Source organism: Orbicella faveolata, unplaced genomic scaffold (assembly GCF_042242905.1).
Source record: "Orbicella faveolata isolate gen_17 unplaced genomic scaffold, um_ofav_v1 contig_1, whole genome shotgun sequence".
Classification (NCBI taxonomy): domain Eukaryota; kingdom Metazoa; phylum Cnidaria; class Anthozoa; order Scleractinia; family Merulinidae; genus Orbicella; species Orbicella faveolata.
In genome coordinates this window covers 8106302-8121177 of record NW_028301536.1, presented here as the reverse complement: position 1 = coordinate 8121177, position 14876 = coordinate 8106302, and the positions used below count along the sequence as shown (strand labels likewise).

Sequence of the window (14876 nt, the reverse complement as noted above, 5' to 3'; positions counted from 1 at the left end):
CCCTTTCCTGACATAGACCGTGCACAACTCAAAGCGATACCATAGTCTCGTAGACAAAAATTTGGAACTGCATTTTCCCATACTATGGTTTTCTTAAGAGGGGTTATTCTCTTGAATTTGGACAAATGCGGTTATTGCAGTTGAATCTCCCATCAAATATTCTTTTGTTTAAAAAGAAACAACAACTAGGCGAAAGGATCAACACAGTAGAATTGACCTTACGACTCGTTCGTATGTCAAACCGCTGGTGATTGCAATAACAGAGAAGAACCTTTTGCCAGTTATCTGTGAGGATTTGTAAACGCGAAATAATTCAAAGAGAATTTTCCTATGGGCGAAACGCGTCAGCTTGCATTCACATCTTCGTGTGACAAGGGAACCTTTTGATCCCATTGCTACCCCCTACTCCTCCCGCCCCCCGCCCCCCGCCCCCCGCCACCAACACCCCGTACGTTACGCCAGAGTTTTCCAATACAAGGTCTAAACAATGCATGTGACTGTAGACGTAGTGAAACAGACTAAAACAAAATTCAAAAATAGTTTTATTTGAATACTTAAAAAGCTTTCTTGAAAAAAAATAGCTAATTTTCAATGTTCAATGCATAAATTAAAAGCTACACAGAACATTTTCCACGTTATGAAAAATAAGTTGAATACATAATAATAAAATGCATTCAAGAAATTTTAAAAAAAAGATTCCAAACAAATTTTTAAATTGTGTCAATAATTGTATCAGGACTCTCTAAGAAATATAAGAGTCTTAATGTAAATGAAATAAGTAAGATCTCCGTTATGAATAAGACAATAATGACTGTGTTGTTTAGCCATATTTTGACGTATCAACACTGATATTATTTTATCTAGATACGTTGCACTTTTAGACCAATTACAAAATACTGTAATAATAATAATTCCCTTCAATTTATCTGCGTCAACAATATGCTACATTTGTATACAGTTTTAACGTTCTTTTAGTGCTTTACTTCAAAACACTGGTTGGTATTCACAATGTAAATTATGCCTAATTTATTGCCGTCCTTATTTGTACCTCATGGCAGTGGAACCAGCCCACAAAGAGAACGACATACTTCTATAGGAGAAACACCCTTCATTTTACTTTATACTTTTATTCTTTAGGTTAAAGAGTACCTTTTCTTATTACACTGCATCACGTAGTTTTATTTTAGAGTCCTTTCATAACCCAGCGTCCAAATATGTTACTTCGGCAAATCATTCAACTTGTTTGAATTAAGAAAACAGAGGGAGGCCATGGAATGAAAGAATTGGCATAATGGCATAAATCAAATTAAGAAGTATTTATATGAAATGACCAGGAGCTGTGGGGATCAATTTACATACAGGACAAGTCCTGCTTGTTCAGAGGGAAGATAATTATACCTATGGACGAAATAATCCTCTTTCAGAAGATAAACTTCTCTATTGACGAGAACGTCTCATATTCACGCTCTCTAGCCGCCAGATTCTACATGGACTCGTCACGTAAAGATTGCATGACAAGCCCAAAAAGCATCTGCATAAGAGGCTACCGGGTCTCTTGATCATGCGAATATCAATGTCAAAACTATACTAACACTATCAATTTTAAAAAATATTTCTCATAAACAAGGAGATAACAATTCAGTGTCAGTTACCCCATTGAAAACAGCTACTTATAAGGACTTGTGAGTTTCACGTCACACTTTGGCAGATTAAACTTGTAGTAATGCCTTAAAAGGTCTTTCATGTTATCAAATCTTTCACCCTCGGGGTCGAGAGCGTAACCTAGGTTCTGGAAGTAAATAGAACACACAAACAGATCAGATGATTGCATAACATTCAGTGGACAAGGACAAGAAAACAAAGAGAGACAACAGAGAAAAGTAGGGGAGCAGGGAAGCAGGGAAGCAGGGAGACAGAGGAGCAATGGAGCATGGGGGCAGAGGGGCAAGGGGAAGCGGAGCAGAGAAGAAAGGAAGGAACATAAGAAACAAATGACATGTATCAGTTCTCCCTTACCTCATCATGAAATAACATATAATGTCGTACTTTTTCTCCAGTCCACACTGACAAAGCCTGCGTGGTAGAGAAAAACCAGTATGAGGGGTATTGCAATCACAGTAATGATCAAAGTAAATATTAATTAATATAACAGCAATTGATACATCCTGAAACTTCTACGACAACAGTTCATAGGACAGTTAGGACACAAGAGTTACTATAAAAAATTAAGTAAGAACGATTCTCCTACCCGCCTTGATTGTGCATTTTGACTTTCTCGCATAATGTAAACTCCTAGCTTGTTCTCCAGTAGACTAAAAATAAAATAAGATATAGCCCACTAAGATACCATCTACTGTAGAAAGGTAATGGTGTTTTTGTACTCAAAGGAATAAAGATTAAATTTTTCCTCCCGTATGACTTTCATATGATGGTGAAATATCGATAAATGGTCAGCCAGAGAATTTAGAGATTGATCCACAAGGTCCCTGATTCCCACGATTCTTTTGGAAATGCCAGTGAATGATGCTAAAAAGTTCAAGATTTAAACGCATATTTTGCTTCGTAAATGGGTTCAGAAGTTACATGTACACCTGATATCAGTATAAACATACATGTAAAACCCATCAAAATGTCTGTCACAAAGGAATTATTGGCCGAATTTATCTAGAGATGACCGTATTATCTGAAGCCGAATTTATATTAAAAGATGATTTACCCATCTGAGATGACTTATCCATCTCAGGAATACGAATTACTAATTCATCTCAGATGGTTAGTTTGTCACAGACGGATAACTTGTCCCTGGTATACTGTGAATTTGGCCATTGAAAACTTCACCATGTAACCACTTGCTATTGCTCTTCAGAAAAACAAGAGAAGCACATTGTACTTACTAATGGACCTCCAGTTTATCCACGTCAAGCCGTAAAGCTGAGGAAGGAAGAACATCCTGCAAGAGAACACTAAATATAACTTGTATGACTTTAGCAAGTGACTCAAGTAAACCGTTTCATCATGGCTAACATGGGCAAGTCTAATACTCTCTCAGAGAGCTCCAAACCTACTGTCATGTACTCTATAGAGAAACACCAGCGATCAACCATCAATCTGAATAAAGTTTTTTATTATTATTATTTCGATCAGTCATGCTATTGGCTTACTAACCTCACTGTGGTGCTTCCGAAAACTTTGCCCATCTGGAAATCCCCTGGAGAAAAATCAATTCACCAATGTACTGTAAGCTAAAGATATACTGTATTTAACAAGCTAGAAAAAGATAAGATTCATGCATTGCAAATCCTGACTAAGATGAAACAACCTGTCCAGTACATTTTTTCTTTTTTAGGAAAATGGTTTATAAAGACCCACATGTGGGGTCCATACAAGTTCCTCAAGTTACGGCCCCTTAGCTTAACCAGTGCTCTGCTGACTGACCAAGCAGATCGTGACCGATTGTGTTCCACTGTAGCAGGTCGTGGCCCAGCTTAAATACCTTGAAAGAAAAACACAAAGAATTCTGAAGAAATTCTGAAGTATTGATGACCTGCCTCGTCGCTATTATTTGCCTTTTTAATAAGCATATGCATTTCATCTCCAATTTCTCACAATCCATTGTATCTGCTATCCTTAAGTTGGACTAATACCGTTCAACCTCGCTATTTCAAACTCTTAGGGGAAACGCAAAATACTTTGAATTAGTGGGAGTTCGAAAACCAATAGTAAATGGCTGAAGGGCAAATCCAAGGGAAATGGTTAAATGAGTTTGAAATGAAAAGGAAATCAAAATAACCGAGTTTGAATTGGCTGGGTCCAACTGTACACCAATATAACTTTTATTAGTAAAGAAAAGACAGAACAAAAGTTGTTTCTTACTGGACAGACCTTGACGGGGTAGACTGCTTCACTTCATTTGCCACATCTTCAGGATTTGTGTCAGGAACTATATCCAAATAACCCTCACCTTCTTCATCATCATCATCTAGGGTTAAATTGAAAAGGAAGAAAAAATGTTGCTGATGTCACCCAAATCAAATTACTGTATGAAGTAATTTCTTAGTTCATACAGACTCTCGGAATGTCTACACAATTTGGTGATCTGATGCAGAAGATCATGATGTGACTTAATTCTTTAAGGATATCATCAGATATTACTCTCCCTGCCTAGTTTGTTATTATAATTATTGTGTGTTTTAAACCAGAAACGCTAAGCCAGAAATAGCCATGTACTGGAAGCATACCTTCAGAATTCGAAATGCATGAAGGATATGTCAACACGGGTGCAGTGGCACGTTTTGTAGGAGGAGGTGGCCTTGACAGTGGCTTGGGTGGAGCCAAGGGCTTTCCTTGTCTTGACGGAACATCTGGAGGAAGGTCTGGCTTACGGTTAAAAATAGGGCTGGATCCAGGAGATGGTTGTCTCATTAGTCTTAACGATGATGGTCCTGCAGACATTCTATTTCCCCCCATGTAGCTGAACCCCATCTTCTGCTTTCCAGGCCCTGGCTTAGGTGAAGGAGGGGCAGATCTGAGAAGGTGTGGTGATTTTCTTAGTATGTCTCGAGGGTCTATTTCAGGAGGTGGGCAATACACTGGGTCCGACGTGGGCTGCTGTGAACCTCCTGTTTCCCCAGAGCCAGGTAATGGGCATTTTCCAAACAAAGCAGCCAATTGTTCCATACTAAATTTTGGTTCTACTTCTGGGTAGCAATATTCTTCTCCAGAGTCAGTACAAGGTTCAATTCTGTGAAAAAGCAAACAAAAGTAACACATATACATCAACTGTACTATTAATGCATTGTCATGTACCAACAATGTACCAACAGACATTGACTACCCTGATATACATTTTTAGAAATACAATGTAGGTCTTGAAACAACCAAACACATAGCTAACTAAGATCAAGGTGTTACACTACAACTTTCAAGAGATGCTTACTAGAAGAAGCATGAAAACATCAGGAATACATGGGATGAGGCTGGATCTGGTTGAGAGCTATGGTGGAAGCCTTGTGCCTCACAAATTGGGCAAAGAGGATTAAGTCAAGTCAATTACTAGAAGAGCAATATTGTAATCAAACAAGATTTCAATAAGGGGTTGGGTTAAATCACATGATAGAACTCACATGGTCTGTCTTCCAGTTCCACAGTATTCACTCATGTCTGCATTTATACTCTCCATCCACTCCTGAGAATTTAAGGTAAAAGGGTACTGCAGCACTCAAGACAAACTACCACACAATGAGAGGTTAAACTGGTTTCCATATCATGAGACTAGACCAAGGTATTGCTATGTCCCCTGGATAGGGTGCTTAATCCTGCATGAGAGTTCTAAATTGTGCATGTAGTCAGAAAGCTACACAATTTGGCCCTGCAGATCAGTACTTGAACCACGTCCAATATGCTAACTATAAATTAATAATATTATTATCAAATTGCAATTCGAGCTCATACACTGTTTATGGCACTAGCAGTTACCATCATGTTGCAGCAGCTACGCAGTTAACTTTGTTAGGGCTTGGACCTACTGACACAGACAGGCACTGAAGGAAGATTATCACTTACAGCGCTTCCTGGTGCTCCCATTAAGCTCGGCAACGGCACTGAATACAGTGATCCTGGTGCTTATTGGAGCTAGTTATGACTGAAATCCCCTTTTGGACCCAATAACCCATGACAAAGCTAAAATCTACAGTACAATGTATGTCAAACTGTCAAATATAATTATTAATACACTGTACTGCTGTAAAAGACATTACTTACAGTCATTTCTTTTTCAGAATAAGCAGCAAAGTAATAAGTCCTCTTTTCTGGCTGCAAATGAACTAGTTTAAATGTCCACTGAAATTTAGAGCTCTTTTCTGGTGCAGGGGACAGCCTAAAAGAGAGGAGGATAAAAATCAAACAAAATAAAATAATCAGAATGTTTGTGACCAATTCCTGGTTGCCATGTGTGGTACTAATATCTAGAACAGCCTTACCACTTTTCAACTTGCAATGCAACATTGTTGAACAACAAGTTGCAAAGAAAACGATGCCTTAGGTATTACTTAAGACCTTGTTCTTGTTCTTGTTTTATTTTATTTTGCCATTTACAAAATATAAAATGTTACATTAGTGTATATATACTATAGTGAAGGATTTAGCCCAGAGAAGTCATAATGCTTATGTAAAGGACTTAACCCTACACACTTAATTCTTAACAAGAGTAAAAATGCTGTCTTCAGAATACAAAATGACTATACTTTAGGATACAAAAAGGTAGATAAAGGAATAATGGAAAAAAAAAATAGAAAAAAGCGAAAACAAGGACACACAAACACACTCTAAAAGAAGTATAATATACTGTACTTATAACAAGAAAGATGGCTTAAGTTTAGAGGTGAACACAGCAATACTAGCTCTGGGCATTTTGAATTTCAGTGCATAGAGAATAAAATAATTTGGGGCCTTGAAAACAGAGAGAGAATTTCTTTACATTTGTCCTACAGTAGGGCAAATGGAAAGAATTCTTAGTCCTTGAGTATTATATTTATGTACGTCACAGTTAAGTGAAAACATGTCATTGAAACTTTCAGGAAGAAGGTGATTTTGTAAAGGTAATTGACTTTACTTATTTAAAGTTTGATAATGTTTTCAAATTTTAGGATTTTTAACCTCACAAAAATAGGGTCGATATGTGCATTAAAAGTACTTGTCAAAATTATGTCAATATCTCGTCTCCGAAGTATAATTTAAAAATGTTCGTGATTTGATTGATACATGTAAGTCGAGCCCCAGATACTCACACAGTGGTGTCAATAGGGACAAACTAAACCATAATTATATATAGAGATGTACAGATCGAAGGAGGTCTTATTAAGGCAAAAACTTGATTTGTAGATAATGCCTACTGACCTTACACGTACACACACAATTTTTTTTACAAAGATGCAAATTTTGTTGTCACAAGGCAGTATGGTGGTATAATGGTGGTACTAGTTTTATAAAATATGTACATGATATTATTATTGAATTATTTGCAGTGTAACATTGTGAGTAATAATTTTCAATCTTGCTGTATAGCCTGAGACAAGTTGCTGTAAAAAATGCATACAATCACATTACATTTCCAAATTTTTGCTACTAAGACAAAGATACATGCATATTTGAACTCATAAGATTCAGTCCTGGGCTAAGATCAGTACCTGTATCCACCAAGAGAAAACTTCCCAGCTGTAGTTGTAGCTTCTGGTCTATTGTAATAATATAGGCAGCCTTTGTGCAAAATGAAATATCTATCACGCCCTGTAAAGAAATATTTACATGTAACACAGTCAACACCAATTTGTATCATATGATCTGTAGTTTTACTGTAGTCAGTCACTGCAGCCATGAAGTCAATGTCAATACCTAAGATATTGTAAAATCTTGTTTCCACAACAGGGCTGTCAATAAGGGCCATAACCAGTAGCACCTGTTACGGCTGAGCATGCTTGATGGGCCCTTGATGGTACAGGTGAACTTGCCTGTAGGTGGTACAATTCTCCCATAAAGTAACAAGTTTGTTATGGGTTTGAAGATCAAGGCTACAGATGAATCAAAACTTAATGACAGCCCCGCACAAGTACCTGTACACTACCCTACAAAATGTAGAAGTTTGGTATACCAATCAGGGCTGTCATTTGAAGGGCTGTAACCCATAACACCTGTAATGGCTCAGGGCTGGGCTGAGTGTGCTTGATGGCCCCTTGTTATATTTGCGCCAGGTAAGCACCACGTGGGAAAAGTACTGTACACCTTTGCAAGGGCTATTGGAATCCACAAAGAAAAATTGGGGTAGCCACGCATTTTTCGAGATAATTAGCCTTGAATCTCAACAAAAATGCTGACATCAGCATTTTCTGAAAAAAGAAGGAAAGGATATTTCTTCACAGATTTCCTTCGAATTCACCTTTACTTACAGAAAAGCAAACACATTTATAAAGACCTTACAGTGTAACACTGCATGGTAAATGGTAGCATAAAAACCATTTTTCGTATGTTTTTAATAACAAAATTGTTGCCACATCGCTTTTAGCGTCTCTGACAGCCTTCCTCTGGTTCAGCTAAAATATAGTCTAAATACCTTTTGCTCACAACCAGAAACTAATCACGTGTTGAATACGCTTGCCACTTCCATTTCATAACATAAAATGTGGGGGTAACCCCTCGTTTTTTTAAGTTATTGATCTTTTTTGAAAACTTTTACGGTGCCCGTTACATTTTTTCCTGTCACCTCCCCGGTAAGTAAAAGATTTGCATATTTCAGACTTGTTTTGTGCGTGCACTACACCATCTGCAGGTACATGTTTACAGTTGGATTTCAGTATAATTTTCCACAAAAAAACAGCTAGTTTTTCAGCTGGATGATGTTAACAGTTAGTGGTTAGTGATATGCTGCTATTTTGGTGTTCCTGGTTTAAGTACAGGTTCATTAAACTTGATTTGGTCACAGTAGGAAAATTTTGCTTTCTTTTAGTCGTGTACTTGGAAGCGTAGTTGACTGCATCAATGTCAACCCCAGCGTACGTGTGGCGCTTAAACCATGCCTTGCGTGATGCACAGAAAGTATGGACACTATCCTTAATTTGTTGGTAAAATTCACTTACAACTGAAGCAATAACATGTTACATGTGGCTAAATATCATTTAGGCAAGGTTAAACTCGAGCTAATGCAGCCAGCTAGTGTGCCCATCCAGCTAATATCATTTAGGCAAGTTAAATATGAGCTTATGCAGCCAGCGGTTTCCCCGTTTGGGAGTACATGATCTGTGGGGCGGCCTTCAGGGGTTTTGCAGGGGTTTATGGTTCATTGCATAATTGTTGTAGTGTATTCTGCTGATTGTTGCGGATCAGTTGCACTGCTTTGCTCGCGAATCATTGCGGATTCTTGCACCCTTTCCTCCCTCCCGTTTTGTTCTTGGTCAGGGATAAGCATTCTTCAGGTAAGTAGTTTCCACTGAATTTCTTTCAGTGTGACGGTGCCGGTTAGCGGATGCTCATTGGGTGGTTCCTGCTTTCCAGGGTTGCCATGGATACCTCCTAGCGGCTTATGGCTTTGGCACCCCGCTAACCTTTAAGGCACCAGTTCCCAAGCTCATCTATTTGTGATGAGTTTAACAGTGTGAAGATCAACAGGTGACTCAAAACTTAATGATCACAGTCCTGCCACAGTGAATATTTGGGACAGCCTGGCTCTCAGTGTAGCAATTAATGGGGATGATATTTATTTCATGAAGAATTACTCACCATTCACTATATTCATCATTAAAATATTCAACTCTTGAGCAGATCGATTTAACACATGTAACAAAGCAACTCACATGTTTTGAGACCTCCGCCCTCTTTCCTAATCCATCCACATTTTCTGCAGTGGCTATCCTTGAGCAGTTCCTGTGCAGGAATTGACTGGAAAGGTTCTGGCATTAGCTGTTGTGATTCTGAACAAGACCGTCTTCTTCCATCTTCAACTAGGCTTGGGCTACTGCAAGGAGGCAGTGTTGAGCCCAGACGGCAAGGTGAGTTAGCAGCCATAGCTGGATTCTCACTGTTATGACATCATCATATCAAACGTCTTATCTTTGGTGCTACAAAAGCAAATATAATCCAAATTAATATTTAAAATGACTGCAAAGTCTTAACTTCAGGAAGGTGCTTTGTTTGTACATTCATTAGTAAGTTGGCGAGATAATGGTAACTGCTTCATAGCTGTGTATGATGTACATGTATAGATCTATGTGCACACTGTAGAGGTTTGCATGGCAAGATTAGTCAGTAGTTTTATTCTTGACTTGTACTAAAGAATTGGTTCATGCTTAGCATGCGTATATTGAGTTATGGATGCATGCGGGAAGTTTGAAGAGCACAAAAGAAGTGTAAGAGTTACTCGAGGGGATAGCCGAGAGCAACTCTAGCTTCTTGAGTGCTCTCCAAACTTCCCAAGTGCATCCATAACTCGATATACACACAGCTTAAAGCATGAACCAGCCAATTCTTTTAAAACATGGCGACAACAACTTTAAAGGCGCTAAAACATGTTTTGTGATTAACTGCAACATTCTCACAATGCTCAGTGAAGGAAAACAAAGGTCAGTAGGATCCTAACATGCCACAATCAGTTGAGCAATGGTTGAATGAAAACGCTTAACCTGGTTTCTAAAATTGTCAATGAAAAATTTGCTTCTTCGAATACTGTATTTTCTCAATTAAACACCCCCGGCCTTTATTTCAAAATTGGCCTTGTGGACCCAGCATTTATTTGAAGCCGGCATTTATTTATGAAGTGCAATGTTCTGTCATTTTTTTCAGACTGATTTATTCACCCATCCTCCGAAACCTAGGGCAGTTTGTCAACACGAAATGACTTTTCCATTCGGTAAACTGTCCCTGAGTCTTGAAGGATGATTATTGCTAAAAGATACAGCATTATAAACAGCACATGTACGTTACAATCAGGACATGTGGCACTGAACAGAACAAAAATATATAAAATAAATAGGAGCAAGTATGGATACAAAGTTTTAAGTTCCATATTAACGGCAATGTCGCCATCGTTCTCCTCGATACTATCAGTTAAGCGTCCGCATTTACGATTTTTAATGTACCTTAATTGTCATAAACAACAAACTTGTTAACTTCTGGAAAGATATTGCGACCGGCGAAGGTCTTATTGTAAGTCATGAAGAAAACAGCAAGTACGATCTGTGTGCGATGGCTGTTTACCGTGTGCATGACCCTGATAATGAGAATATAAATGTCGGACACATCCCAATCGAACTCTCTTTCACTCTTTGCTTCTTTGTAAAACATGGAGGGAAAATTTCGGCTAAGGTGAGACAGGAAACCTACAGAGCTAGCAACTTGGAACAAGGCGGCCTTGAAGCCCCTATTTCTATTCAATGTGTGATTTCCTCTCAGAAAGGACAACTTATGACAAGATTGAAACAGCTCATAAACAAACGCTGGAGGGATCCTGGCAATTTTAGTGACAGTGAGCACTATAACACACGAAAGAAAGTGCGTCATCAGTAATAAGTCTTAATGACAACTCGAACACGAACATTTTGTTTTATTTTGTTGTACAGCTACTATTCTTGTTATGTTAAGCGGGACTTTTCCTTTTGAACGTTTATTAAGATTATCAAAACACCATAGCGTACTAGTATGTTGCGGTAGTGCTAATTAATAAGGGAAAAATCAAATTGTTGGTTGGAACGCAAATAAACACCGGGGCCTTGAACAAACGCCGGGGCCTCGATTAAACACCCCCGGCATTTATTTCAAAATTGGCCTCGTGGACCCAGCGTTTATACGAGGCCGGTGTTTAAAGGGACACAGTCAGCTGAGGCACATGCACATTAGATGCCATTTCATAGCTAATTTGCATATCACAGAGACGCGATCCATACTGTTTTTAACGAAATATGATAAAAATAGTATCATAGAATGAGCAAAACCACACTAAAAAACAGGCTATTCAGTAAACGATTGAAAATCAAGCAAAACACTGTGAAGATTGAAGCGGATTTCTAGATGTACTTTGATTTCAGGTTGAGGCGAACTTTTTTCAAAATGAGAAAACTAGTGTCCAGGTCAGCGCGGTCCCAAAGCTGAGTGTGTCCCTTTAATCGGGGTCCGGCGTTTAATTGAGAAAATACGGTAATAATGAAAATGTAGGCAAGCAAAGTCAAAAATACTCCAGTTTAAGGACATTCCATCAAAAAAGAATTCACAATAGATTTTCATTCAAACTTTTACTGTTGACTACTTATGCTAAGGGAACTGAAATTATGAAATAAAAGAAGGGGTGGTCCTGGCATTTGTTTATGAGCAGGTGGACCCTGAATATACCCAGCGATTCCTTTTATTACTTTAATAATCTTTCAGGAGTTCTTACTACATTCACGTTTTTGGGTGATGATTTTCTACTCTACAATAAAAATCATTACATATATTTAATAAATAGAAAGGAGCTGATCACTACATTCAAATAAAGAGAAAAAATTTATGGGTCCCAGTACTAATTTCCAAGAAAAACAATCATTTGCCTCTCTCACAAGCCAAGCTGTATAGCAAAAAGCAGCCATTTTGTTTATGTGCACGCGCTAAACAGGTGTATAATTCTGCACAGTAAGGATGCGCAATGCAATTCTGCAGAATCACCTTAAGTGAACATCTTTAGCTTGACAAAAGTCAAAGGCTCAAAGTAGAGCTTGGATTGTTCAGAATAAACTTTGCAGAAACTCAAACAAAGGGAACTTGCACTAAACTCAACAGAAATTTTTCAGCTACATTGAAACTGCACAGGTCATCTTACATGTATATACGCACAGCCGTGCGGACATAGAGATTTCATTCATGATGGCTCAATAGGAACTAGATACGACTAGCGTGTGCTATGTTATGATTAGGCAATAGACCACTCTTTCTATGAGTTTACTGGCCCAAAAAACCATGCAGGATGTTGGGAGAAGATGAGAAAAGCTTGTAGATCATGAGCTGTTAAACAAGTGGTTTACAAGCTTTTCGAGTGTTCTCTCGACATCTCAAGTGGTTTATTGTGCACGTAAACCCAAAGAAAAAGTGGTCTATCGCTTTTATGAAATAACCATGGAAAAAGTCTGTCAATGAGAGGAAAATTTATTGTACTTTTGTGATCAAGTTGCTTATTCTCATCAAATTCATGACATGATGCGAGAAGCCAATCACAGTGACTGAAAGAATGAAAGCACAGACTCCACACCGGACACGAAATCCGCAGAGCAAAGTGACAAAAACATTTCATGCGAAGAGAGTTTTAAGAAAGGAAAGGAAAAGGTTATCGGTGACAGGCAAAAAGTACATTAATTAACTCAAAAGTATTCTGACAGCGAAATGCAGGGATTTGTAGGTGGAATCGATCATCACAAAAGTAAAAGGCTGTATGAAAGGTGTGCAAGTAGTCCAAACTTCATGTGCTTGGCGAAGTGATTCAGCGCAGTGTTTAACAATAACTTTCTAAAGTTTTGCAAATGGAATAAAGTTTAGTTACAGAAATGCTGCTTGCAAAATTTGTTCAGAATTTATTTACTTATGCTGAAGGCTATGAAGTCCATGTTTCTCTGTATTTTGCTGAATGAAAACTATTGCTTGAAAGCTAAGCTTATGGAAACCAAATTCATTTAATGTATTATGTGTGCATGCATTGAGTTTAAAATCAATATTTCCGATAGAAAGAAATCTTTTCCCTGCTTTTTTAACAACCCAAATTGATCATTCAGGCCCAGCTGACTTCATCCTCCACAGACCATGGAAAGCATCAAAAAAAAGGTTTAAAACTTCCTTAATTTTAATCTCAAGCGTAACAGGAGTCACCATAAAATAAGAAAAGATGAACTTAAAGCTTTATACATGTACGACGACCAACTTCTGGTCCTTTTTTCCTTGCAGATTTCCATGTGTATGTTGATTGAAAAGATATTCGTGTTATTGATATCTCAGCCAGTAAAAGGCAAAACTGTTTATTACATTTGTTATCGTTAGAGTTCCAAGTTCTCTAGTTCCCGCGTAGAGCTGCCATAGATCAGGAACCGTGGTTTACCGGTATAATAGAACATAGGTTTAGCAACTCTATTGACCAATCAGAGCGTGCATTGCAAATATAATGCAACATAAGGAAACTTTCAGAAAGCTTGGAGAATTGTCAGACCTTAATGTCAGTAAATGCATGGAAACCCGAAATTGGGGAGCTGGCAAATTTCAGTTTGCATGTTTGAGACAAAATTTCTGACAAACTAGTTTCTTCCAAGCTGGGAAAAGTGATCATTCTCACTGTTATAGGCCTGTGTGATACTACACTAACCTACAATGAAGCTAAAAAATATTTGGCTTTCAAGACCCCCCCCCCCCCCCCCCCCCGCCCCACACAATGTCAATATGAAGTATTGTAAAACTGATGTAGAAATATCTTCATGCCCTCCCCAACTCTCCAAAGGGAATATAGTGATTACCACCGGTGTCAATGGCTTCGGCAATGTAGCAAACTCCAAGACGTCGAACACGTAAGCTGATATAGAAACAAAGTCTTGCGAAATTAAGATGGCAAATTTCTCTTCAGTGTACGACTGACTCATAAAACAGTTCAAATTCAAGTAATGAAGAATGAATACGAACTTCCCGCCAAGAAAACAACTTCATGCTACAAACTGACATCAAACAAGGACAAGATACGTTCCGACGTGTCGTGCAGACGACAAGATCAGTAAGAAGTTATGATCGAGACAATTAAAGCCTTACATGTGGCTGAGTCGTATTGGAATGTGAATGTCTGATTGTGTAAATTAACTCACGAAATGATTACAACGAAAGTTGATTACATAATTAAACAGAAAAATGAAGTAAACATGCCATCAATGCAATGGTCTTTTACGGAAAGAAAGGGTTACACAAGATTTAAGCTTACCGAAATCAAAATAATATCCAGCGTCCTGCGACTACACTAGTTCAACTCCAGCCGTTTAAGAGGGTTATAAAGTTGATACGCTAATTGTTTGATGCATGTTAGGATTCAATCTTTCCTTTCGCGAGAAAGGTGGAGCTTAAAGACCGTAAATGGAGCATTTCCGTGTAGATTTGTTGGCAATATCTGTAGAGCTTCGTACTGTCTCTTACCAAACTCACTTCCTCTAGTTCCAGGAACAGATGAGAGAATCACGTCAATCACGTGTACCTTTGTGTACCATGTGGGGAAGGGAGGGGAAACGAATGCCTCTTGAGTAGAACAACAACGATTATCAACCTCTTTGTTTCACTTCATCTTTTGGGAATGTAAGTAGCATAAGTTTTGAAGTTTTTCACTGTATTTCGGTTTCCATGAACTG

The 14876-nt window shown here is 38.2% G+C and overlaps 1 protein-coding gene across 5 annotated transcripts; it reads right to left on the bottom strand.

Annotated features, from left to right (window-relative positions):
• Nucleotides 1-524: 524 nt before the first annotated feature.
• LOC110045658 (SH3 domain-binding protein 2-like) lies at nucleotides 525-14876 on the bottom strand. Of its 5 annotated transcripts, none has more exons than XM_089287717.1 (12): nucleotides 14459-14874; nucleotides 9342-9605; nucleotides 7185-7284; nucleotides 5761-5875; nucleotides 5124-5185; nucleotides 4239-4741; nucleotides 3874-3979; nucleotides 3166-3208; nucleotides 2895-2950; nucleotides 2253-2312; nucleotides 2017-2073; nucleotides 525-1789 (listed from the first exon to the last, which is right to left on the bottom strand). In XM_089287717.1, the coding sequence occupies exons 2-12, from the start codon at nucleotides 9550-9552 to the stop codon at nucleotides 1783-1785; spliced, it is 1320 nt and encodes a 439-aa protein (XP_089143843.1). In that variant the 5' UTR covers nucleotides 9553-9605; nucleotides 14459-14874; the 3' UTR covers nucleotides 525-1782. The 5 variants fall into 5 exon arrangements, with proteins under 5 accessions (XP_089143843.1, XP_089143833.1, XP_089143829.1 ...); XM_089287707.1 differs by having other exon boundaries at nucleotides 2249-2312; nucleotides 14668-14874; XM_089287703.1 differs by having other exon boundaries at nucleotides 2249-2312; nucleotides 14459-14873.

Bases quoted from the DNA above. Each gene is read 5' to 3' on its own strand.
- LOC110045658 (XM_089287707.1), bottom strand. From the start codon at position 9,552: ATGGCTGCTAACTCACCTTGCCGTCTGGGCTCAACACTGCCTCCTTGC. The intron at 7,285-9,341 runs GTGAGTTGCTTT...ATTTCTTTACAG, and splicing joins GGGCGGAGGTCTCAAAACAT to GGCGTGATAGATATTTCATT. The intron at 2,313-2,894 runs GTAAGTACAATG...TTTTATTTTTAG, and splicing joins GATAAACTGGAGGTCCATTA to TCTACTGGAGAACAAGCTAG.